Below are 25,875 nucleotides of genomic sequence, written 5' to 3'. Positions count from 1 at the left end.
TCCTGCCTACCCGCAGTAAAGACTGTTGCTGTGAATCCTGTCTGTTACTTCTATGTGGTCCTGATAATATACAACACTGACGACAAGGATGGGATACTTTGTTGCACTCTGAGCATTACAGAGTTAATTTCTTCACTGCGAATGATTGTCAAGGACCGAGGCAGCATGTCTAAGCTCGGAAACATCCGTGAATTCGATGTTCATTGCCCAGAAGAATGGGAAGCATACCTGGGCCAGGTGGAAGGCTATTTGCTGGTAAATTGCATCACTGAAGACCGCATGAAAGCTGCACTGTTGTTGATTTCTGGGGGAAAATTTTGTTGTAGAGATAACTTGGAAATAGATTGATCCAAGTTATTTTAGATTTCTTTGTGGTTTAAAATCATTCTGTTTGAATTAGTTGCAGTGTACTATATAACTCCTCCTGTGGAGTATTTATGTTTTCTTGATATATTCTTTCTACATGTCTCTGATCCATGATGGCCAAGAATTTTGAGTTTTTCTCTTCTTTTTTCTGGAAATATCTTTAGAGTCCTGATTAAATAGATATGTCAAATTCGCAACTTATGGGCTTTTCAAGTGACTCTGAGGCATTGTTTACCTTTAAAGTCCTTTATTAGCCTAATACACCGGCAAATGCTTGCTCGAAGGAATCTGGAATCTGAAATCTCTGCCCCTTGCACAATTTATTAAAACACAATTCTCCGCCTTTCTAATTTTGTCATTAATCATATTCTCCAATTAATTTAAAGAATCCCTTCCCTTAGAAAGGGAAAGGTCTTATCTTCTCTAGTTAGAGATGGCCTTGAAAGCTGCAATCCTACTCGTCCCCCCTCCCAACCTTAAACTAAATCTCTTAAAGTTTAACATATGAAATGGCTACTTCTTCATCTCTTCTCAAGCAATAACATTCGATGTTAGCAGCGTTGACAAGATATTTGTAATCCAAATAGTTCAAAACAGATTTTTTTCGGGTATATGGATATGTTTGTGGGGTGACTGCATGACTCCATATGAGCGTATTGTAAATGCCACAGAAGTATCAATAGAAGAGAATATTCTAGAACTGATGATGTTACCTAGCTGGGCAATGAAACGTCTGCAAGAAGACAAGCTCAGAGAGCATCAAGGACCCCACTGTCCCAGAAGTGGACAGAAATGGAAAGATATTCAGAGGTTAAAATATTTGGAATAGTCCATTTTAGAGTCAGAAAATTTTGCACCTCACCCTAAAACAGGCCTCCATTTTACTGAGATTGTTTTATACTGAAATTAAATGGGACATGATCCCCGCAGCACTATTTTGAGCATTTCTTACTCCAAAGGCAGTCCTATTTGAGTCTTTAAAAAGCTTACTGCTTGGAAATATATTCCAATGCAGTTGAATATGATTACGGATATAGAAGAGATGTAGTAATATGCTACATTTCCTCCTCTTAAATTTTTCAAAAGTTTTCATGGGGGGCAAGTTGCAGTTGTATTTCCTGCAATAATACTCTGGATCCAGTCAGTATAATCGAAGACCTTGGTGTAGACAGCAGGTTTAAGAGGTTGGCCACAAGGATCGGACCCCCCAGATACAACGCCCTGGATTTCTCCATTACAGATGAGTGGTCCCCCAGAGTCACCCTGTTGAGAAAAATCAAGCATGAAACATTATTTCCATATCTATGAATGGGAAGTCGTCCATTCACATATAGCCCCCAGTGTTTCACTTCAATGTTCCCCAATCCAGGATCCCTGTAGAAGAATTTAATTCCTTGAGTTTCCCCCTCCAGAATCACCAGTGTTGGAAAGAAGGCACTTGAGTTAGAAAAAGCCGTAACTTGATTCTACAAGATGCCTTCAAGGCTAGATCTCTGTCATAGCTTTGAAAATTGGCATCATTTCTTTAGGAGTCTTTCTTAAAACGGATTATCTTACGTGACATGTATCTTTGCCTCCTCTTACGATACCTGCACACAATGTTCTGCTATCAGCAGGCACCCATGGGTAAATTGCTTCACACCACGCATGCTTGACTATGAAAATGTTAGCACAATGAGGGACATCAGGTTCAGTCTCTGAAAAAAATAAAAAATAGGCAAAATTCTACCTTTTACAATTTACCACCCAGATGATTAGAACTATAATTCCAATTGTCTCCAACCAACGGAGCTGATCTCATTGCCTGGGAATAGGAAGTATTGTCTTTCAAAGCCATTCAAAGGGACTCCTGGGAATAACAGTTAATTTTTGTCAAGATATTAATAGGTATTAAATCAGCTGATGGGTGTTTGAAGGCTTCTCAAATTTCTCCGGCACTCTACGCAAAGATTGCCTTGTTGGAAAAGTGGGGCTTTTGCTAGTTCAAAAGTGATACAACTGATCTCACATCCCCTGGAGATGACCTAGAACGGGGGTCTGCAAACTTGGCAACTTTAAGACTTGTAAACTTCCACTCCCAAAATTCCTCAGCCAGCATACTGAAACTTCAATCACAAGCAGTAAAGTTTTGCTGTTACTTTAAATTTACTGGGTCTCCATGTATTCCAAAAAAAACTGTGTGCCTCAGTGGCTAGTTGAAAATTATTTGTGTGAGTCCTTAATTATTTCCCAGCTCTTGACCAAGGCTGTGTGACTTGTCTGCTCTAGCTACACCTGTTTGGTAGAAACCTAGGTGGAAAACAAGGTGGGTTTACAAGATCTACCTACCTTGGCAAGCTTGAATGTGTGGATGACCATAAGCCAAAGATGAGAGTGCATGTAATGCTTCCATAGCCTTAGTAGCAATAGCAATAGCACTTAGACCTATATACTGCACGCTCTGGGTGATTTACAATATCCGCATATTGCCCCCAGCAATCTGAGTCCTCCTTTTATCAACCTCAAAAGGATGGAATGCTGAGTCAACCCTGAGCCCCATCAGAATCGAATTGCAGGCTGGGAGCAGAGTTAGCTGCAATACTGCATTCTAACCACTGCACCACCAGGACTTAAAAGAAGAAGTCCTCTGCAACCATCCACAGAGATTTTATATCCATCCAAGGAGAGAACATTTTTTGAGTTCATATTTGGTCTTTTGGGAGCAAGTGGTAAATATACTCTGAAAACATCCTCTGCAGGAAACAACACACCCTATTATTAAAGGTAATGAAGCCACGAAAGATGCTAATGGGGACTTTGCTGATTCCCAACAGCACTGCTATAAATAAACCTGATCCTATAGGGATTTTTTTTAGCTATACAGCATGCCAGTTCCTTACTTATTTCTTTTATTCCAAGGACCTTGTGGGTGTGGAACTGATGAAGAAATGGAATCTTAGGGAATCCCATTGTCCATCCACATTCCAATATTCATGGGTGACACAGTGGGACCCTAGACCTAGTTGATGTTACATCAAAAGCTGTGTCTGAGAGTATAGACAGAGATCCCTACCTTCAGTAGCTGAGATTTTGCCCCATCCCATAATACGGCAACGTGAGCGCGGACTGGAAGGACTGGAAGGCAAGCTGACAGGCGCAATGTGTGTGCTGTTGTTAACAGGTCTTCTCAGCCTGATCAACATGATGTCCTTATCCATTCCGTTGGGGAATTTGGTATTAAGACAAAAGAACTTCCTCCTTGGGACTCTTATCTGCTCATCCTCATTTCGTATATTTTTGCTATGCATACCAAGCTTTATCCGGATATTTTTCCTACAAGGAAAACAACAACAACTTAACAACAACAACTTAGAGTAAATTATATATTACTTGGGATGGTCCTTGACCTCATTTTGGCCCTCAAGCAGATTGTTAGCACCAAACAAGAAAGGTCCATAACCTACCTTCTCCAATTGTGTTTGGGGGGAAACCTGGAAGAGTTACTGTCAATGTCTGAGAGATCTGGGTTCACTCAACAAATTTATTCAAGGTGATTGAATAAGCTATTTCCATTGTTTATGCAAAATCTTGAAGTGTGAATTCAGCTGTGTGCTGTTTAGCACTCAGAAAGCTCAGCATATAGTAAGAATCCATCTCTTTCTTGACTTGGATGTGTATTGTGTGAGCGTTCCACTTACAAATTATAGATGACTGTGTAAAAGATAGAACTCCTGTGGTTACGTTACTAATGTAACATAATGGCTTTGTATTGCGCAATAGGATGGTGGGATGGATAAAGACGAACACAAAATCTGGATGGAGCCCACTCTGCTCTTGTTTAGAAGAGATATTAAGATGTAGTGCCCTAACCCTTTGATAAGGAAGAGAGAAGCCTCTCACTTCATCATGTTTTTATCTTTTATGTTTTACTGTTTTTTTAAAAAAAAAATATTTTCTTATGGCGGACACCCAGTCAAGCAGCATATGGTTAATATTTTCTATTTAGTTGCACAGTCAGTCAGATATTTAGACTGGATTTAGCATTTTTATCCACCTATCAAGTCCTTCCCAATGACCTGGGGTAGGTCAATTTTGTGGTTCCATGGTATTAAAAGGATTATCACAGGATGTTCCAAGTAAGGCTGCCTTTTGTAATTGACTGTGGTGGTTTTGTCAATGCTGATGGTATTCAGGAAATGTTCCAAATTTTGTAATTCTTATTATTACTATATCCCAGAAAAAGGAAAGATATGAATACTGTGGTGAAGAAGATGGAAATTCAACCATAAACAGCATCGCTCAAGATATGGTTGTGAGGAGCAACAGCAGTAGCAGCAGAACACTCATTCAAAATGCACAGAGAAGTCATTAAAAACTAGCAGAAACATTATAAAAAAAATCTGGATACCTAAACACGATCTCTCTCAACCCTATGCCCTCACCTGTCACAGTGTACAGCGGTGAGCACCCATTCCTGGTTGATCAAAGTACCAGCACAGTGAAACTTGCTAGAGCTAGAGGTATACAAGGCTACAAGGAAAGGATGTTCATTTATGTTACATTCATCACCTCCAATGACCAGTTCAGAAGACTTTTGTGCTGCAAAGAAACCAAAAAAGTTCAGTGTTTGGCTGTGGAGTAGAACAGAATTGCTTTTATTGGTAGTGTTTCTATCAGTACTCTAATTTTGATGGGTAAGAGATGACTGTGGGACACACAGCATGAAACCAGTTTAATAAGATAGATTATTTGCAAATCATATATGTGCCTATGCTCATGTAGGTAAACTACCTGTGAATCTTAAGTGATTAATGTGTTTTTTTGTGTGTGTGTCTACACACACATACACTTTTGAGTAAGGGCATCAGAATTTCATTTTTAACGTGTGCCAGTGTGTTCACAGAAAAGTGACAATAAAGGTTATCCTATCTTATCTTAAGATAAGAACTCAATTTGAGATCTTATCTTCTTGTTTAACATAACAACATAGGAAAATTTATTTCCCATTCCTTCAAACATGACTTTATGAAACAAAAAATCATTAAATATTACAGAGTTAGCTCACCACGCTCAGAAATAAAATATGATAAGGATCTTAACACTTTGTGAAGTAGGCTTTCCTTGGTTAGTGGTGATAAGATTTGTGGGTAGAAAGATTTCCAAAACAGGAGAATTGAGTTATTCAACAGGGAAGTGAAACAGACACTTTTATCACCCCCTGAATTCTCACTCCAGGATCGTTATTTAAAACAGGGTCTTTAGAGCACCTTATAAACCACAATATCAATGAGCTGATTGTACTTTCAACCCATTAAACCAGTGTTTCTCAAGCTTGGCAACTTGAAGATGTATGGATTTCAATTCCCACAAGTCCCCGGCCAGCATGGTGAATTCTGGGAACTGAGCTCCATATACCTTCAAGCTGCAAGAGGAAGGCCATAATCTGAAAGCTTGAACAAGCAAAGCTGGAGACAGATGTGTAGTACTTTCCACTCAGTCTCCCTACACAGAGAGCAACTAGTTATTAATACAGGTAGTTCTTGACTTACAACCATTTAGTGACCATTCAAGTTTAAAATGGCACTGAAGAAAGTTACTGCACAGTGGAGAAGTGAAGCAAAATATGCCATAGCTTCTCATAAGACCAGATGCCTTAGATCTCAGCCATCAGAACGGCTGACGCTATTCAGCTTTTCACATCACCATTGCAGCATTCCCACGGAGACGTGAAAAAAATTCAGATGCTTAGCATGTGACTCATATTTATAACATTTGCAGTGTCCCTGGGTTGTGTCATCACTTGAGACAAGCGAAGTCAATGAAGAAGCCAGATTCATTTAAACAACAGTGTTGCTAAGTTAACAATAGTAGTGATTGACTTAACCACTGTAGCAAGAAAGGTCGTAAAATGGGACAAAACTCATTAAACAGATTTTTCACTTAATCAAACCAGAATGTTGAGACTTCTACTTTTGCACCCGAGGCGAATGGCCATGCGAGAACGAACCTCTGCTCCCCACGGCTAGTTTCGTCCTGCCAGGGGGAGCCTAAATGGGTCCGAAGTCGCCCCAAAGAATGATGGTAAAGAATAAACAAACAAATCAGATAACAGAATGTGAACTAGAAAAAAAGTCATAAATGAAGGGAATTATAACTTAATACAAATAAGAAAAACTCACAAGATTTGAATACAACAATAAATATGGAAAAGATACATTATGCATTAGAAGGTCAAAATAAACTTGAGAAGAAAGAAGACTTAACTAAATGGATAGTGTTAGGAGAATTACTGTTTGGGAGACAAAAAGCATACATCTTGCGTATTAGGTATCCTCTACGCTAGGGGTAGGCAACCTTGGCTCATTTATGACTCGTGGACTTCAACTCCCAGAATTCCTGAGCCAGCCATGCTGGCTCAGGAATTCTGGGAGTTGAAGTCCACGAGTCATAAAAGAGCCAAGGTTGCCTACCCCTGCTCTACACCTAACAACAAATACAAAAATACAAGAACTGTTTGACAAGTCGAAAATATTAATCTGGAAAACAATTTGGCAAAGGAAGAAGATTAGAGATGGGCTTAAGAGACTTGACTCGCCCTACCAAACAGAATCTTATACGAGCAAACACTTGTTTGAATATGTCTAAATAAATAAATAACTCTGGCTATAAAGGGGCTTAAGAATAAGTGGGATAAGAGATATAAGTAATATAGTATTTTTGATAAGATACAAAATGTGAAAATATTGCAATGATGAAAGTGAAAGAAAAGTTTGAACTTTAAAGACAAATTAAGTTTGAAAAGATTTAGGATTGATTGAAATACTGAGGGAGAATTAGGCTTAATAAGAACTTTGAGAAAAGGATATATAGTGATTCAATCAATTTTTATAAATAGAAGTGAACTATAAATTGATTAGAAAAAATGTTACAGATAAGTAGTATAGTATTTCTATTATATATGAAATATGAAAATACTGGGATAATATATTTGAGTGGAAAATTTGGATATTTAGATGTTAATTATTGAGAAAATTAAGATTGATAAGAATTGTTTGAATGTTATGGAGAAATTGAGTTTAAACAAGATTTATGAAAATAAGATATATGATGAATCAATAAGATGACTTTTATGAAAATAACGTAAGCTGATAAGAAGAAAATGCTATATATGGACGTTATCACTGTTGGTATAAATGTAGAAGACCATGTTTTTCATTTAGTCATTTATATATGGAAAATATCAAATATCAAAAATTATATTTGTTTAATGCTGAAGAAGGAGAGTACTATTGGGAGAAGAGAGGCTCAAGCAAATATATTATCAATTGATATACTAATTATGGAAATATAAAAAAATAATAATTATTGACTGTTAATTAACTATTATTGATTGTACATCTTTTTTTAAAAACAATCATGAACCCAGACAACATGCTGCACACCAGGCACTAAGGTTGTTATTGTAAACAATCAACAAAACTCTTACCAAAAAATGCATCAATGCATCTTATATTAATTAATAAGTTATCTTCCTCTATTGAAGTCAGTTGCCAAATAAATAGAAACACGAAAGGAAGCTGACCATATTTGGGACTATATATTTTTAACTGACTAGTTTTGCTGATATGAATAAATGTGTAAATTCATACTATCATTACAAATACAGCAATGGTCTTCCCCATTTGCACCAACTGGGCCTTCTTCACCCACTCTCTACTTGTGACCTGCTTGTACATCTACAGTTAACATTACATGCAAGTTTACTCTTGTAATTGGAGGTTTAAAGCAAAAAAGACACCTAAAGCTCCATCCATCCTTTGCTCCATTGTCCAGGCTCTTACCATAAGAAAGCTGTAGTACCAGAAGGTTTGCTAGCACTCTGATCAGCACCATAGCTTCAACTCTGCACGGCAAGCTGTTTGCCTGAAATTTAGAAATGAGGAGCAAGAATGCACAGTTCAAAATATTTGATTAATCACTTTGTTCTCTTCCACTCCAAGGCAGGACAGATGTGGGGAAAAAACCGCAGTTTCTCACCTGTAAGATCCCAGTCCCAAACTTAAACTTGAGATACCGTATCAATCTAATCAGATAACCCAAGTGGAGACTTCTTGATCAAGCAGCACTTTATTAGATCAAATTAAGCAGCTGTACGACCAACAATCTGGAACGCTGATAGGGTTACGTCCAGAAGAGCCCGTCTTAGAAAGTTGGTACCATTGCTTTATACACTTTGTTAACCAATGAAAATTAGACAACAGAGCCATTACATCATAAGAAAGACATCAAACATTCCTGTACACTCCCTTATTCCCTCCTTCAGCATATCCCATCCATGTACACGTTTCCCAAGCCTGCATGAAATTTCTCTGATGCAAAAGCTGATTACAAAAAGCAAGAAACCAACAGTAAGACTAAACATTTTCCCTTTGTTCCAGAACCCTTCACTTCCTTATGTAACTTGGCTCTATATCATGCAGCCTGAAGAGTGGTGGGATTCAAATATGTGAACAACCAGTTCTCCATATGGATCCCTCTTCCGGGAATTTATTCTGGGCCTGGGCAACAAAAAAAATAGCTATCGGTTCTGCAGAAGTGGTGTGAACCAGCTGAATCCCAACACTGTATTTGGATGTGTTGGAGGGCAAAATGGTGGATACAGGGAGGTTCATTTTATTTTGGAGCCCCAGGTGTTGGACAATACACAGTCTGGTAGATTCTTCAGCCTTATATATAGTTTTGTTTTAAGGGCTCTTCTGGATCCTAGCTTAGATGCATTTTGAATTATTTTTTTTCCTGGTTGATTTCCATCGCTGTGAGGAACCTATGAATGCCAAAGGCTTTGATCCTTATGTGTGTCAGTGGTATAAAAAAACTATACTCATCCCTGTGCCCTTCTTTTGGGGTAAGTAAATTAAGTCTGGCGAATGCATTTTTGTACAAGAAACAAGTTGAGAGCAAAGGAAGACACTCAGTAAAAGATCTCTCCTTTTTCAGTGGGTCAGCCATGAAGGGTAAGATCAAAATACCTTGGAGTAAAGCACTAGAATCTCTGGCATATTAATCATGGATGTTTCATTTGCAGTACATCTGGGAAACAATTGATTACCAACTCCACACTGACAAAACACTCCATTCGGAATTGCATTCAAAATATTTCTTGTCCCTGACATAATTGAGAAGCATAATTGTATGGAAGAGTTGCAGTTCTACAGCATAACTCTTATTGAGAAACGGTGAATGTCCTGTTCTTTTGCAGGTTGACAGCTGGCATGAACGTCGGGAAAATGGCTGCTTTCCAGGCAAAATCTGATGGTCTTTTGTCTGCCAGTAGCTCCCCCACTGCTGAGTCCTTTCTATGTGTACATCTGAAGGATTGTCTGAAATGGCTCTTGGCTGCTTGAGCATCTGAATCATTTAATAGTACAGAATCTTCGATATTACCCATTCTAATAAAATGCATAATACCCAGGCCTGTTTTTATCCTGCTAACTCCCTTAATGATTCATCTTACTTTATCTATGGTAATGTTCTGAAAAAATGGGACAGATGTCTTTGCTGTGGTATTTGTGGTGCTTTCTCACTGGACCCCTTTTAACAAGATAGAAGCCTTTCCATTCATTGCATTAAATAGCTTATATTTACATGGGAAACTTTATAGCTGCTTGTATGGGTGATAACAGCAATTATTATACCAAGTTCAGCCCTTTCACACCTGCTCATTTCTCAGTTGCTAATCCCAGGTTCTGGGCTAAGCAAGTACCACGTGAAAAAATTACTTGGGGAGATGGTCTTGCTTTCAACATATTTGAATAGCCTCATATGTTGCCTCCTCTTACCATAGGCAGCCAGTGAACACATAAAGATCTGATCTTGAAAAGGGCATCAGATATCACACGGGCTCACACATTGTGTTAGATTATTGTGTCTTTCTTTGCAGGCTAACTGTTGAGCAGGCTAAGCCAACAACTCTGTTTTATGAAAAGGAGACTCATGGTTTAAACAGTTGAGTGAAAATATCACTGGAAACACAAGTGTGCTTGGGTGAGGAATTCTGGGAGTTGAAGTCCACAAGTTATAAAAGGGCCAGGTTTGAAGACCCCAGCTATATATCTTTCTAGTGGAAAAAAAGTGTTTGGGTGCCATGTCTGGTGTTGTGTATTTTCTATATATTCTTAAAGGCAGTATCTACTAGGGAATCACAGGCATGTGTGTTGTGATGGCACCATACAAATGAAATACATGCATGGTGCTGTAAGGTCCCAGTCCCTTACTTAAGCTTTTGATACCATATTAATCGAATTAGATAACCCAACCAGGCACTTCTTGATTAAGCAGGACTTTATTTGATCAAATTAAGCAGCTGGGTGGCCAACAATCTGGAACAATGTCAGAGTCACATCAAGAAGTGCCATGTCTTAGAAAGTTGTTCGCATTGCTTTACAAACTTTATTAGCCAATGAAAATCAGACAACAGAGCCATTACATCATAAGAAAGACATCAAACATTCCTGTACAGTCCATTATTTCCTCCTTCAGCATATCCCATCCATGTACACGTTTCCCAAGCCTGCATGAAATTTCTCTGATGCAAAAGGCGATTACAAAAAGCAAGAAACCCACAGTTAGACTAAACAATTTCCCTTTGTTCCAGAACCCTTCACATCCTTATGTACCTTGGCACTATATCATGCAGCCTGAAGAGTGGTGGGATTCAAATATGTGAACAACCGGTTCTCTGTGTGGATCCCTCTTCCGGGAATTTATTCTGGGCCTGGGCAACAAAAAAAATAATAGCTATCGGTTCTGCAGAAGTGGTGTGAACCAGCTGAATCCCAACACTGTATTTGGATGTGTTGGAGGGCAAAATGGTGGATACAGGGAGGTTCATTTTATTTTGGAGCCCCAGGTGTTGGACAATACACAGTCTGGTAGATTCTTCAGCCTTATATATAGTTTTGTTTTAAGGGCTCTTCTGGATCCTAGCTTAGATGTATTTTGATTTTTTTTTCCCTGGTTGATTTCCATCGCTGTGAGAAAGCTATGAATGCCAAAGGCTTTGATCCCTATGTGTGTCAGTGGTATAAAAAAACTATACTCATCCCTGTGCCCTTCTTTTTGGGTAAGTAAATTAAGTCTGGCTAAAGCATTTTTGTACAAGAAACAAGTTGAGGGCAAAGGAAGACACTCAGTAAAAGATCTCTCCCTTTTCAGTGGGTCAGCCATGAAGGGTAAGATCAAAATACCTTGGAGTAAAGCACTAGAATCTCTGGCATATTAATCATGGATGTTTCATTTGCAGTACATCTGGGAAATAACTGATTACCAACTCCATGCCATCACAAAACTCCATTCGGAATTGTATGCAAAATATTTACTGTCCCTGTCTTTCAGGACATAATTGAGAAGCATAATTGTATGGAAGAGTTACAGTTCTAACAGCATAACCCTTATTGAGAAATGGTGATCAAAGGAAGACTAATGTATGTACTTGGTAGAAAACAAACTTATAGCTGGCTTTTTTTACCCTTTTCTTCTGATCTCCTAAATATTGCACCAGAATTTCTGTTGCTAGAGTACTATGTTTTGAGCCTCTTTGGAGTTTTTTGCTTTGTAAAAAATAACCAAATTTTTAGCCAAGCTTTTATTTGCATAAACAAATGAGGGTATTTTTCGATTGGTGCAAGGAAGAAAGAGACTTTCTTACACACTGACCGAAAATATCATCTATTCATATTATTAAGAGTTTCTCTTCCATTTTTTCATATCAGTCTTACTACATTCAAAGAAACGGGGGGCACTTCTTGCAAGTCTACTGGTTGCTTGGCCTGGCCATGTTTGATTTCCTTTAGCCACTCCTAAAAATACAACCTATGCTTGAATCTTGGGCCATAAGCGTCACTGGCTGGGTTCGCACAACGCAAAGATCCAGGAGCTTAACTTTTTTTTCCCTGGCTCTACAGATTTGCTTAGTTTTTGAATGACGTCCTGGGATGCAGCTTTCCTGGAGCTGGGCCAGACACTCAGTATGACTTAATTTTATTTACATGAAATGTTAATAAAAGCTAAATATACAGTTCTTTTCCAGTCATGTATTTGATGGCTTCTCACCCCTGCTTTAGATAACAGCGCATAAATAGCTCTGCTAGATGGACTCAAAGCTATCCCGGTCCAAGATTTTGTTTCTCGCAGTGCCCACTAGATACCGCTGGGGTACTCACAAGCAAGAAATGAGGGCGTTCCCTGCACCTGTTAGTTGGACCGAACTTCCCCCAGCTTGGAAGCGTTCACGATTAATAGCCCTTACTGCGCCTGTCCTCAGTGGGTCAAAAATCTATCCAAGAAGATTATCGCTACGTTACATACTATTGAATTAAAGGGGTTAAGAACAATGTATTTGGTTTGTAGGTGAAAGGAAGGGCCAAGGTAGACATATCTGAGAATGAGTCCTGTTAAAGGACTGCCTAGGGAGGGCAACCTAGGATGGAAGCCGAGTTCTCAATAATAGCAAAATCAATCCTAGCTCAGTTTAGGTTATGTAATGGTCTGATCTCTGCTAGTGATCCATAAATGGTAGGAACAAACGTCAGTTGGCTTTACACATTGCATTAGGTGATCAAACAGGTTAGAATTTTTCCCCCCATTTCCCACTCTAGTAGTATCCTTTCCACCAGGTCAGACCTTTTTCTTTCTTTTTTTTTTGTAATTTATTGATTTTATTAAACATAAATCACTTAATAATTGGTAAACAGAGTGTTGTCTGGGTTTACATTTATAAAGCAATTACCAAGCATTGATTTCTATAATCCATAACAGCTTTAATTGATTTCCTCTTTTCCCAAAAATATCCTCTTTTGCAAACACTAAGTTAATACAATAGTTGTTGTGATAGATAACAATTAAATATATAATTTTTCCCAATATTCCTAAAAATAATAATCACATCAATATAATATTTCTTTTCTATCCAATCATTCTGGTTGTCTTATCACAGATCCTGTTACAGTCCTTATTTAAATTTGTTTCTCCCACAAGATTCTCTTACTGGTTAAGATTTTTCTCAAAAATTAATTGCATCTAAAAATTTAACTCTATTTTTTCCATATGAATCATCTCACATTTTTACATTTCTTAAGGAATAGATAAAACAGTGAAAAAAAGAAAGGAGAACAAGAGTAAAGAAACATAAAAAATAAAATACTACTTAAAATATATATCCCTCCTAAACTAAAATATATTTGTTTCCAAGATTTCTTATTCTTTTTAAACATTATTAAAAATATGTTTAATCTTTAAATATTTCATTTAATACATCTAGTCATTTAGTTCTTTAACTCTTATTCAAAACATTTTTTATCCATTATAATTTTCTGAAATTCAATCACATTTAAATATCTAAAACATTTCCTTTAGCCATTTCAACTTTTTTATATTACTCATATCAAGAAGTAGAATAAAAAAAGGGGAAAGGCATACCATATTATTTAGGGGATTCATCCCTCTTAGAGTGACATATATATTCCAAATCTTTTCTATTTCTTTAACCAAAATATCATTCTCAAAAGATTCAATTTAGTCATTGGGAAGTGGGGGTTAATCTTGGATCCTTTTTAGGCAACAGTGGGACCTGGGTATATGGATGTTTGTGTGGTGACTGCATGACTCCATATGAGCCTATTGTTTTATACTGAAATTAAATGAGACATGATCCCTGCAGCACTATTTTGAGCATTTCTTCTGCCAAAGGCAGTCCTATTCGAGTCTAAAAAAGTTTACTGCTTGGGAATATATTCCAATGCAGTTGAAAATGGTAAGGGATATAGAAGAGATGTACTAATATGCTACATTTTCTCCTCTTAACTTTTTCAAAAGTTTTCACGGGGGGCAAGTCGCAGTTGTATTTCCTGCAATAATGCTCTGGATCCAGTCACTATAATCAAATATGTCGGTGTAGAGGCCAGGCTGAAGCGGTTGGGCACAAGGATCGCCCCCCCAAGATAGAAGGCCCTGCAATTGTCCGTTACAGATGAGGGGTGCCCCAGAGTCACCCTGTTGAGAAAAATCAAACATGAAACATTACTACCATAACTATGAATGGGAAGTGAAGCAAGCAATTCCCTCCCATCATCCATTCACATATAGCCCCCAATGTTTCACTTTGATATTCCCCAATCCAGGATCTTTGTAGAAGAATTTAACTCTTTGAGTCCGTCCCCCCCCCGAATCACCAGTATTGGGAAGTCTGGAAATGTAGACAGCTACAAGGCACTTGAGTTAGAAAAACCCATAACTTGATTCTACAAGATGCCTTCAAGGCTAGATCTCTGTCATAGCTTTGAAAATTGGCATCATTTCTTTAGGAGTCTCTCTTAAAATGGATCATCTTACGTGACATGAATCTTTGCCTCCTTGCCAGATACCTGCACACACTACTCTCCCTTTCGCCGGCAATTCTGGGTGAACTCCTTGACACTTTGAATATTTGATTATCTCAATGTTAGCACAATGAGGGACATCGGGCAAAATCACTGAAAAAGATAAAAAATAGGCAAAATTCTACTTTTCACAATTTACCACCTAGATGCATAGAGCTACTGTATAATTTCCTTTGTCTCCAACAAACGGAGCTGATCTCACTGCCTGGGAATAGGAAGTGATGATACCCAACTTTTTTTCTCCACCCCAAACCAACCCAGCGATGCCCTCGCCGTGATGTCCCGTTGCCTGGAAGCGGTCCAGGTCTGGATGGGGAGAAACAGGCTTCGTCTCAATCCTGCCAAGACTGAGTGGCTGTGCATACTGGCATCTCGGATCAACCAGAATATTCCATCTCTAACGATGAGGGATGAGGTGTTACCCCCCGTTGATAGGGCTCGCAACTTGGGCATCCTCCTGGATTCGCGGCTCACTTTTGAAGATCATATAGGAGCCGTGACCAGGGGGGCTTTTGCCCAGGTTCGCCTGGTGCGCCAGTTGCGACCCTACCTGGACCGAGATGCCCTACGCACAGTCCCTCATGCGCTCGTGACCTCCCGTTTAGACTACTGCAACGCTCTCTACATGGGGCTGCCCTTGAGGACCACCTGGAGGCTTCAGCTGGTGCAGAATGCAGCCGCGCGAGTCATGATGGGGGTCTCCCGATACTCCCATGTAACACCTCTACTCCGCGAGCTGCATTGGCTTCCGGTTGCCCTTCGGGTGAGATTCAAGGTGCTGGTGATGACCTATAAAGCCCTAAATGGCGAGGGTCTGGGATATTTGAGGGAACACCTACTGCCGGCATCAAGTTCCCTTCGTCCAGTGCGCTCCCACAGGGAGGGTCTTCTCAGGGTGCCGCCGATTAAAGATTGCCGGCGGGTAACACCCAGGGATAGGGCCTTCTCAGTGGGTGCGCCTGCCCTTTGGAACCAGCTGCCAGTTGAGCTGAGGACTGCCCCCGACCTCCGTTCATTCCGCCGGGGCCTGAAGACCTGGCTCTTCGAGCTCTCTGGCCCAGGCTGAGGATTAATCTTATTTTAACTGGGGTTTTATTTATGTAGGGACAAATATAATTTTTTTAAAATTTGTTTTTAACTTTTGTATCTTGGTTTTTAACCACCCTGTAAACCGCCCTGAGTCCTTCGGGAAAGGGCGGTATATAAATGTAATAAAATAAATAAATAAATAAATAAATAAAGCTCACCCACTTCTTGAGTCATTTTTGGATCCACAACTAATTAAGAAGGATGGGTACATGTGTCCATGTGTGCGCATGAGAAAATTTACATCGCCAGCAGTAAGGTTTTGCTTTAAATTCACTGGGTCTCCATGTATTCCAAAAAAACTTGTGGTGCCTCAGTGGTTAGTTGAAAATTATTTGTGTGAGTCCTTAGTTATTTCCCAGCTCTTTTACCAGGGATGTGTGACTTATCTCCTCTAGCTACACCTATTTGGTAGAAATCTAGGTCGAAAACAAGGTGGCCTTGCAAGATCTACCTACCTTGGCAGGCTTGAATGTGTGGATGACCATAAGCCAAAGATGAGAGTGCATCTAATACTTCCATAGCCTTACTAGCAATAGCAATAGCACTTAGACCTATATACTGCACTCTCTGGGTGATTTACAATATCCACATATTGCCCCCAGCAATCTGAGTCCTCCTTTTATCAGCCTCAAAAGGATGGAAAGCTGAGTTAACCTTGAGCCCCGTCAGGATCGAATTGCAGGCTGGGAGCAGAGATAGATCCTCTGCAACCATCCACAGAGATTTTATATCCATCCAAGGATAGGCCATGTTTTTGAGTTCATATTTGGTCTTTTGGGAGCAAGTGGTAAATATAGTCTGAAAACATCCTCTGCAGGAGACAACGCACCCTATTATTAAAGGTAATGAAGCCACGAAAGATGCTAATGGGGCATTTTCTGATTCCCAACAGCACTGCTATAAATAAACCTGATCCTATGGGATTTTTTTTTAGCTATACAGCATGCCAGTTCCTTACTTCTTTTATTCCAAGGACCTTGTGGTTATGGGACTGATGAAGAAATGGAATCTTAGGGAATCCCATTGTCCATCCACATTCCAATATTCATGGGTGACACAGTGGGACCCTAGACCTAGTTGATGTTACATCAAAAGCTGCATCTGAGAGTATAGACAGAGATCCCTACCTTTAGTACTTGAGATTGTGCCCCATCCCATAATACGGCAAACTGAGCCCACAACGGGAGGCCTGGAAGCCAAGCTGAGAGGCGCGATGTGTGTACTATTGTTAACAGGTGTGTTCAGCCTGATCAACATGATGTCCTTGTCCCACATGGTATATTCTTTGCTACTGAGACAAAAGAACTTCTGCTTTGGGACTCTTGTCTGCTTATCCTCATTTCGTACCATTTTGTCATGCACACCAAGCTCTATCTTCATATATTTCCTACAAGAAAAACAAGTTAACAACAACAATTTAAAGTAAACTCTATATTAGTTGGGATGGTCCTTGACCTCATTTTGTCCCTCAAGCGAGATTGTTAGGGCCAAACAAGAAAGGGCCATAACCTACCTTCTCCAATTGTGTTTGGGGGGAAAACCTGCCTGAAACCTGGAAGAGTTATGGTCAATGTCCTAGAGATCTGGGTTCACTGAAGAAATTTATTCAGGGTGATTGAATAAGCTATTTCCATTGTTTATGCAAAATCATGAAATGTGAATTAACCTATGTGTTTAGCATATAGTATGAATCCATCTCTTTCTTGACTTGGATGTGTATTGTGTGAACGTTGCACTTATAAATTATAGATGACTGTGGTACTAACGTTATGACTTTGTATTGCACACATCCTCTATCACCTCAGCCTATCTCAAAGGATGGTGGGATAGATAAAGATGAACACAAAATCTGGATGGAGCCCACTCTGCTCTTGTTTAGAAGTGGTATTAAGATGTAGTGCCTCACCCAGGCCTTTGATAATTGAGAGAGAAGCTTCTCACTTCATCATCTTTTTATCTTTTATGTTTTATTGATTTTTTAAAAAAATATTTTCTTATGGCAAACCCCTAGAGTCAGGCAGCATATGGTTAATATTTTCTGGTTAGTTGCACAGTCAGCTACATAGTTAGACTGGATTTGGCATTTTTATCCACTTGTCAAGTCCTTCCCAAGGACCTGGGGTAGGTCAATTTTGTGGTTCCATGGTATTAAAAGGATTATCACAGGATGTTCCAAGTAAGGCTGCCTTTTGCAATTAACTGTGGTGATTTTGTCAATGCTGATGGTATTCACGTAATGTTCCAGATTTTGTTATTCTTGTTATCAGTGCTTTTTTTGTATAAGAAAAAGGTGCCGGAACTCACACATGTCATACAACCCGCCTTGCCTACCCTACAAGGTTCCATCCAAAAAAGGTGCCGGAACTCCGTTCTGAGTGTTCTATGAGAAAAAAAGCCCTGCTTGTTATTATTATATCCCAGAAAAAAGGAAAGATATGAATACTGTGGTGAAGAAGATGGAAATTCCACCATAAATATAAACAGCATTGCTCAAGATATGATTGTGAGGAGCAACAGCAGTAACAGCACAACAGTCATTTAAGATGCACAGAGAAATCAGTAAAAACTTGCACAAACATTATAAAAAAAATCTGGATATCTAACCACGATCTCCCTCAATTCCACATTCTGTAAAGCTCTCACCCGTTGCAGTGTGCAGCAGTGAGCACCCATTCCTGGTTGATCAAAGTCCCAGCGCATCGTCTCCTGTCAGACGTCACGAATGCAAGGAAAGGATGTTCATTTATGTTACATTCATCACCTCCAATGACCAGTTCAGAAGACTTTTGTGCTGCAAAGAAACCAAGAAAGTTCAGAGTTTGGCTGTGGAGTAGAGCAGAATCGCTTTTATTGGTAGCGTTTCTATCAGTACACTAATTTTGGAGGGTAAGAGATGACTGTGGGACACACAGCATTAAACCAGTTGAATAAAGTGGATTATTTGCAAATCATATATATCCCTATGTCCATGTAGGTAAACTACCTGTGAATCTTAAGTAATTAATGTGTGTATATGTGTCTACACACACATACACTTTGTTGTGATCCACACAATCAAATGCTTTAGCATAGTCAATGAAGCAGAAGTAGATGTTTTTCTTGAACTCCCTAGCTTTCTCCATGATCCTGCGTATGTTGGCAATTTGATCTCTAGTTCCTCTGCATCTTCGAAATCCTGCCTGTATTTCTGATAGTTCTCGATCCACATACTGCTGCAGTCTAGCTTGTAAGATTTTAAGCATATGATGATAAGGACATCATTTTTTGGTGTTAGTTCTATAAGGTGCTGTAGGGCTTCATAGAACCAGTCAATTTCATCCTCTTCAGCACTGGTGGTTGGGGCATAGACTTGGACTACTGTGATACTGAATGGTTTGCCTTGGATTTGAACTGAGATCATTCTGTCATTTTGGGGATTGTATCCCACTATTGCTTTTCCTACTCTTGCATTGACTATGAAGGCTACTCCATTTCTTCTGAGGGATTCTTCCCACAGTAGTATACCTGATGGTCATCTGAATTAAATTCACCCATTCCTGTCCATTTTAGTTCGCTGATTCCTAAGATGTCGATGTTCAGTCTTGTTTGACCACATCCAGGTTTCCTTGATTCATGGATCTTACATTCCAGGTTCCTATGGAGAAAAAATCTTCGGACTTTCCTTTCACCACCAGATACATCCACAGCTGAGCGTCCTTTCGGCTTTGGCCCAGTCACTTCATTCTTTCTGGCACTACTAGTAATAGCCCTCTGCTCTTCCCCAGTAGCATATTGGATGCCTTCTGACCTGAGGGGCTCATCTTCCAGCATCATATCTTTTTTCCTTTTGGTACTGTCCATGGGGTTTTCATGGCAAAGATACTGGAGTGGGTTGCCATTTCCTTCTCCAGTAGATCATGTTTTGTCAGAACTCTCTGCTATGACCTGTCCATCTTGGGTGGCCTTGCACGGCATAGCTCATAGCTTCATTAAATTACGCAAGCCCCTTCGCCACGACAAAGCAGTAATCCATGAAGGAGGACTACCCAGGTATCATGATGCTTTCTAAAAATATATAGGTTGTAAATTGAAAAATAAAACTTGTTTTTTAAAAAAAAAGAAAATTTGGATATAAGCTAATAAGAAAAAAATGCTATATATGGATGTTATTATTGTTGGTATGAATGTAGAAGACAATGTTTTTATTTAGTCATTTATATATTGTTGTAGCGTGGGCGACCGCGTGGACACAGGAACGAGTCATCATAGCACAAGATACCTTTATTGGTTACAAGATGGAACTGAGTCCCCAGACCCCCAGTGTCTTCTTATAGCCTACTCATGCCCATGCAACCAGCCAACCCGGTTCTTGGAAAATACCTGGGGCAGCTGAGATGCCAAACTGCAGTCTGTTGACTCTGAACGCCCCCTTGTGGGTTACAATGGTTTGTGCATCCACAGTTTCTTTGGTTACAGTTAACTGCTGATATTCCTGCGCTAAATCTAATTTAGCAAAAATGGCACCCGACTGGATAGCTGAGAGAACATGCTTCACCGTTGGAACCGGGTAAGCATGCAGATTTAAAGCCCTGTTCAGGGTCGCTTCATAATCTGCGCAAATCCTTATTTCCCTGTTGGGTTTGAGGGGGGTGACGATGGGGGTTTCCCAGGGCCCTCCTTCCACTGGTTCTAACACTTCCTGGCCTACTAACTTTCCCAGTTTGCTCTCAATCTTGTGCTTGAGAGTGAATGGAACTCTCCTGGCCTTAATTCTGATGGGGAGGACCTCCGGGTTTAAATTAAATTTAATGGGGGGCCCTTTGTACTTGCCCAATGTTCCATGGAATACGTCTGCAAATTTTTTGCAAACGGATTCGAGGTTCTTGGGTTGAATTGAATTGATTCCCCCTAACCAGATCCCTAATGCCCTGAACCAATTAAGGCCTACCAGACTAGCTCTCCTGCCCTCAGTTACCAGTAGTTCCAACGGGCCTTTAAATCCATTAAAACATACTTCTATAGTGGCCTTGCCCTTTAATTTAATCGGGGCCCATTGGAAATCTGTTAACTGAATTGGAGTGGGTTTGAGGTGAATCCGGTGGCTGCTCTTTTCCGCAATAGCAGACAATGTTTCCCTTGAAATTATAGATACAGAAGCCCCTGAATCAATCTCCATCATGCAGAGAATTCCCTGCAACAGGACCTCTATTCTAACTTTAGGGCCTAGCATCTGATTTATGGTAGAGCGGCCCATGGATACTACCCCCCGGTTGGTGGTTTGTGCCTGGGGCCAAAGGAGCTCTGTGCCGCAACGCGTAAAGGGTTTGGTACCTGGTGCCCATGCTTCTAAGTAGTGGAGGCTGTCCTGGATCCGGCTTTGGCAGATGGCCTGGATGTGACCCATCTTGCCACAGGTGCGACGCTTTGCACTGCGGAACCTGCATGATGCTCTCGAGTGGTTTCCCCCGCAGCTGCCGCATTTCTGCTCTGCGTCTCTGCGACTGTTGTTTGTGTCTTTCTGTGATCTGGTTGTGGTTGTTGTTGTTGACCTCCTTTGCCTTCCTGTGGTGTCGCGGCGGTCATTTCTGATTGATGTCCTCTTGAATCTTTGGGTTATTTCGTCTATCTCAGTTTCGAATTCCAGGTCCCGCACTCCGCCGTCTACAAGGCTTTCTTGGTGAATAGAGCCACTCGTGCCATGGCTATGACGGGGGGAGTCTTGTACATCGGTGATCTCGTGTGTCATTAAGTCATCCAGGACCTCTTGAAGGTCCCCGGTGGGCTTCACGATCACCTTATTTTGTAATCATTCATCCCTTAACTCTAAGACTACTCTGTTCCGGATCCTCTCGTCCAGGTCCGCAAACTTGCATTGGCATGCGGCCTCTCGTACCGCTGCCACAAAGGCTGTAAGGGATTCGCCTGGTAACTGAGGCAACTGCGTCTGGGTGGCACAGTCCCACAGCTACCTTGTAAACTGCCGGTCCGCTGAGGGACAATAATGCTGCTGCTTTCTTGCGGTCGTCAGTAATGCCGTTCACTAGCAAGTATCCTTCTACTTGCCCCACATGATCTTCCCATTCTTCTGGGTGCCAGACATCAAACTTCCTTACGCTGCTGAGCCTCAACATTCTTCTGTCTTTGTTTGATGGCTTTTTAAATTTCCCGTGGTGTGCTGCAGTCTCTCTGCTCTATGCAGCAGCTGCTGTCCGGCTATTCCGGAGTACCGACTTACTGCGCTTCACGAGATCCCATCCTCGTCGCCACTGTTGTAGCGTGGGCGACCGCGTGGACACAGGAACGAGTCATCATAGTACAAGATACCTTTATTGGTTACAAGATGGAACTGAGTCCCCAGACCCCCAGTGTCCTCTTATAGCCTACTGATGCCCATGCAACCAGCCAACCCAGTTGCTATATTTTCCCACTGGCCAGGTAACACCTAACCCGGTGTTGTATATTTCCCACCAGACAAGTTGACCAATCAGGATGCCTGGCCAGTGCCATCTGGTGTTATGGTGGCTGTACTAGCCTGGCATTTTTACATACACAACATATATGGAAAATATCAAATATCAAAAATTATATTTGTTTAATGCTGTAGAAGGAAAATACTATTGGGATAAGAGAGGCTCAAGGAAATATATTAGCAATTGATATACTAATTATGGAAATATAAAAATTATTATTGACTGTTAATTAACTATTATTGATTGTATATATATTTTAAAAAAATTATGAATCAATTCTCCACCTGGCATTGAGGTTGTTATTGTAAAAAAATCAATAAAACTCTTACCAAAAAAAGAAGAAATTTTGAGCTCAATTTTGGTCGTAAGGTTGAAGACTACCTCTAGATGGCTAAATATGACTTTGTAGGTCTTTACAGCTATACTTTCCAGTACTTTTTTGCACACCAGTTAGGGTGCTTGTAGTGGAACCAAAAACTGGGATCATCTTAGTCAAATCAGAACATATGGCAAAATCAATGGCCATCTCATACACCATTTTTTAAAGACCATTTTAACACTGAAAACCCTTCCCCAACTTTTTTGACAATGCATCTTATATTAATTAATAAGTTATCTTCCTCTATTGATGTCAGTTGCCAAATAAATAGAAACACAAAAGGAAGCTGACCATAATTGGGACTATACAGTATATTTTTAACTGGCTAGTTTTGCTGATATGAATAAATGTATCAATTCATGCTATCATTACAAATACAGCAATGGTCTTCTCCATTTGCACCAACCGGGCCTTCTTCACCCACTCTCTACTTGTGACCTGCTTGTACATCTACAGTTATCATTACATGCAAGTTTACTCCTGTAACTAGAGGTTTAAAGCAAAAAAGACACCATCCACCCTTTGCTCCATTGTCCAGGCTCTTACCGTAAGAAAGCTGTAGTAGCAGAAGGTTTGCTAGCACTCTGATCAGCACCATAGCTTCAAATCTGCGTGGCAAGATGTTTGCCTGGAATATAGAAATGGGGAACAATTTTGGAAAGAATGCACAGTTCAAAATATTTGATTAATCACTTTGTTCTCTTCCACTCTGAGGCAGAAGGACAAATGTGGGGAAAAAACCAGTTTATTACCTGTAAGATCCCAGTCCCAAACGTAAACTTAAACCGTATCAATCTAATCAGATAACCCAAGCGGAGACTTCTTGATCAAGCAGCACTTTATTTGATCAAATTAAGCAGCTGGGTGGCCAACAATCTGGAATGCTGACAGAGTCACGTCCAGAATTGTCACGTCTTAGAAAGTTGGTATCATTGCTTTATACACTTTGTTAGCCAATGAAAATCAGACAACAGAGCCATTACATCATAAGAAAAACATCAATCATTCCTGTACACTCCCTTATTCCCTCCTTCGGTATATCCCATCCATGTAGACGTCTCCTAAGCTTGCCAGAGCAATTACATCATAAGAAAGACACTTATTCAGTGCTTTTTTCTTTAAAAAAAAAGGTGCCAAAACTCTCATCTTGTTAATCTTCTATTTATATAATTTTATTTATATATTTATTTATATAATTAAAAATATATATATATTCAGTTCTTATCATAAATTTAATTTATTGTATTGAAGGCAAATGTTCATAGTAAATTCCAAAGTTTTGTCCAATTCTTGTCTGGCAAATCTTTGAGATTTGAGCCAAGTTTAATTCATAATTGCCTTTAGTTTTTTCATCTGTTTTTGGCTTAGATGAAGTAATGCATCTTTCAGGCATTCACCAAATAAACTAGAATTTGTTGTGAGCATCTCCTTAAATACAAACAGCTCATAAGCCGGACCTACCTATATTAGCAACCACATTATTGATGGCTTGTGCATACCATTTTAAAGATATGATCACATTGGTTCAAGTGAATGAGATGCTCCTATAACCCAAAATGCATGATATTAATTCATCCCTGCCAAAATAGTTATTTTCATCAGACTTCCTTCATGATGAACTTAGAACACTAAGTTCTAATTGTAGAAAATTATCATGAAGACAGCATAGTAGGCTGCCATAGGGGTGAAAAATTATTTATATACTGCAGGTGGGTATAGTAAAGATGGAATATTTTTTTCTACTTGGAAAATGATGTGTTGCATTTTAATAGAGGAGACAATAGAGATCAAGGAGGCGGTGGCGCAGGTCCAGCACCGGGTAGGCCACCAGCTGGCCCGGCCCATGGAAGGTCAGCCACCCGCCGTGCCCCATGGGTGCCACCTCCATGCCCAGCGCTCACAGCTGCCCCGCCAGCACCGCCTCCACCCCACGCAGCCCTGCCGTGTAGAGCAGGCCCCGCGGCTCCCACAACACTGTGGCGTTATCGCTCCTGTCTCCTCTAGGTATCTTCAGGACTACCGTTAAAAAGAGGTGGAGAGGGAAATCATGTCCACCAGGCCTCGCCTCCCCATTGGGACAAGGGTCTCGCAGAGGGCAGGGTGGACTTGACAAATGCGAGTTATTTGAGGAGAGGGTTTCTTTGCCACCGTGTTTTCTCCTTCTGATTTGTGGTCAGCCTGGCTGACACGAGGTGAGCACGAGGCAGGTGCGCATATGTTTTCCATGCTTCGGTGCCAGGCTGGATGACACGGGTGAGCACTAGGCAGGAGTGCACATGGACTCCACTTTTTTGGAAGGGCAGAATTAAGTGCTGCTCCCCACCTCCCACTCCTGGTCCTCACTTACAACCAGGAGATGGTGTAGTTGGGCAGCAGGGAGAGGTGCAAAGTTCCTGCCAACTCGCCTTTGTTGCAGACGACTTGCATGTGCAACATTTGCCGGCCAGGTCTTTTGGCGTGCTCAGCAGCAATTCCTATTGGCTTTCAAAAGCCAATAGAGGGAGTAGCACAGCTTGTACAAAAGTTGAAAAAATTCATCAAAAAAGGTGGCACAACTCCGTTCTGAGAGTTCTATGAGAAAAAATGCCCTGCCCTTATTCCCTCCACGCATGTACATGTATATCCCATCCATGTACACGTTTCCCAAGCTTGCATTAAATTTCTCTGGTGCAAAAGCTGATTATAAGCAAGAAACCAACAATTAGGCTAAACAATTTCCCTTTGTTCCAGAACCCTTCACATCCTTATGTAACTTGGCTCTACATCATGCAGCCTGAACAGTGGTGGGATTCAAATATGTGAACAACCGGTTCTCCGTGTGATTGCTGCAAGGTTGACTCAGCCTTCCATCCTTCCGAAGTAGGTAAAATGAGGACCCAGATTGTTGGGGGCAATAAGCTGACTTTGTAATAATGCCGCTTGGGGTGTGTGTGAAAGCCCTAACAAGCAGGCATATACATAGAATGAAGGCTACTGCTAAGCTTGTAAGCCGCCCTGAGTCTTCGGAGAAGGGCGGGATATAAATGTAATAAAAATAAAAAATAAAAATAAAAAAATATTCTGGGCCTGGGCAACAAAAAATTAGCTACCAGTTCTGCCGAAGTGGTGCAAACCAGCTGAATCCCACCACTGAGCCTGAAGCACAAAAGAACACTAATAACAAGACTGGATATGTATC

The 25,875-nt window shown here is 40.4% G+C and overlaps 2 protein-coding genes across 3 annotated transcripts in view; both read right to left on the bottom strand.

The window, feature by feature from the left end:
• The window catches only part of LOC308672339 (snake venom serine protease nikobin), a 44,813-nt gene extending 21,162 nt beyond the window's left edge, over positions 1-23,651 (bottom strand). The window contains exons 1-6 of one of the 2 annotated variants that reach the window (XR_014027392.1): positions 23,450-23,651; positions 23,244-23,325; positions 18,513-18,660; positions 16,997-17,256; positions 14,734-14,873; positions 12,473-14,394 (exon numbers count right to left, since the gene is read on the bottom strand). Coding sequence is in view for 1 of the 2 variants with exons in the window: in XM_081335169.1 (XP_081191295.1) it covers positions 14,221-14,394; positions 14,734-14,873; positions 16,997-17,256; positions 18,513-18,660; positions 23,244-23,295 (774 nt within the window). In the remaining variant the exon portion in view is untranslated. Of the gene's footprint in view, positions 1-10,763; positions 14,395-14,733; positions 14,874-16,996; positions 17,257-18,512; positions 18,661-23,243; positions 23,326-23,449 lie in introns of those variants that run through there. The other variant, XM_081335169.1, reaches the window with a different exon arrangement.
• LOC308672337 (factor V activator) lies at positions 977-9,501 on the bottom strand. The gene is made up of 6 exons (XM_081335166.1): positions 8,383-9,501; positions 8,187-8,268; positions 4,788-4,944; positions 3,419-3,678; positions 1,924-2,063; positions 977-1,629 (listed from the first exon to the last, which is right to left on the bottom strand). The coding sequence occupies exons 2-6, from the start codon at positions 8,236-8,238 to the stop codon at positions 1,456-1,458; spliced, it is 783 nt and encodes a 260-aa protein (XP_081191292.1). The 5' UTR covers positions 8,239-8,268; positions 8,383-9,501; the 3' UTR covers positions 977-1,455.
• Positions 23,652-25,875: the final 2,224 nt, after the last annotated feature.

Source organism: Vipera berus, assembly GCF_964194415.1.
Source record: "Vipera berus genome assembly, chromosome: 9".
NCBI lineage: Eukaryota > Metazoa > Chordata > Lepidosauria > Squamata > Viperidae > Vipera > Vipera berus.
The sequence above is the reverse complement of the archived record's forward strand: the minus strand, read 5'-3'. Positions and strand labels throughout refer to the sequence as shown.

Coding starts and splice junctions, on each gene's coding strand:
- LOC308672337 (XM_081335166.1), bottom strand. CDS start 8,238: ATGGTGCTGATCAGAGTGCTAGCAAACCTTCTGGTACTACAGCTTTCT. Junction 3,679..4,787: donor ACCGCTGTACACTGTGACAG/GTGAGGGCATAG, acceptor TTTTCCTTGTAG/GAAAAATATCCGGATAAAGC. Junction 2,064..3,418: donor CAAAATCTCAGCTACTGAAG/GTAGGGATCTCT, acceptor TATTTTTTTCAG/AGACTGAACCTGATGTCCCT.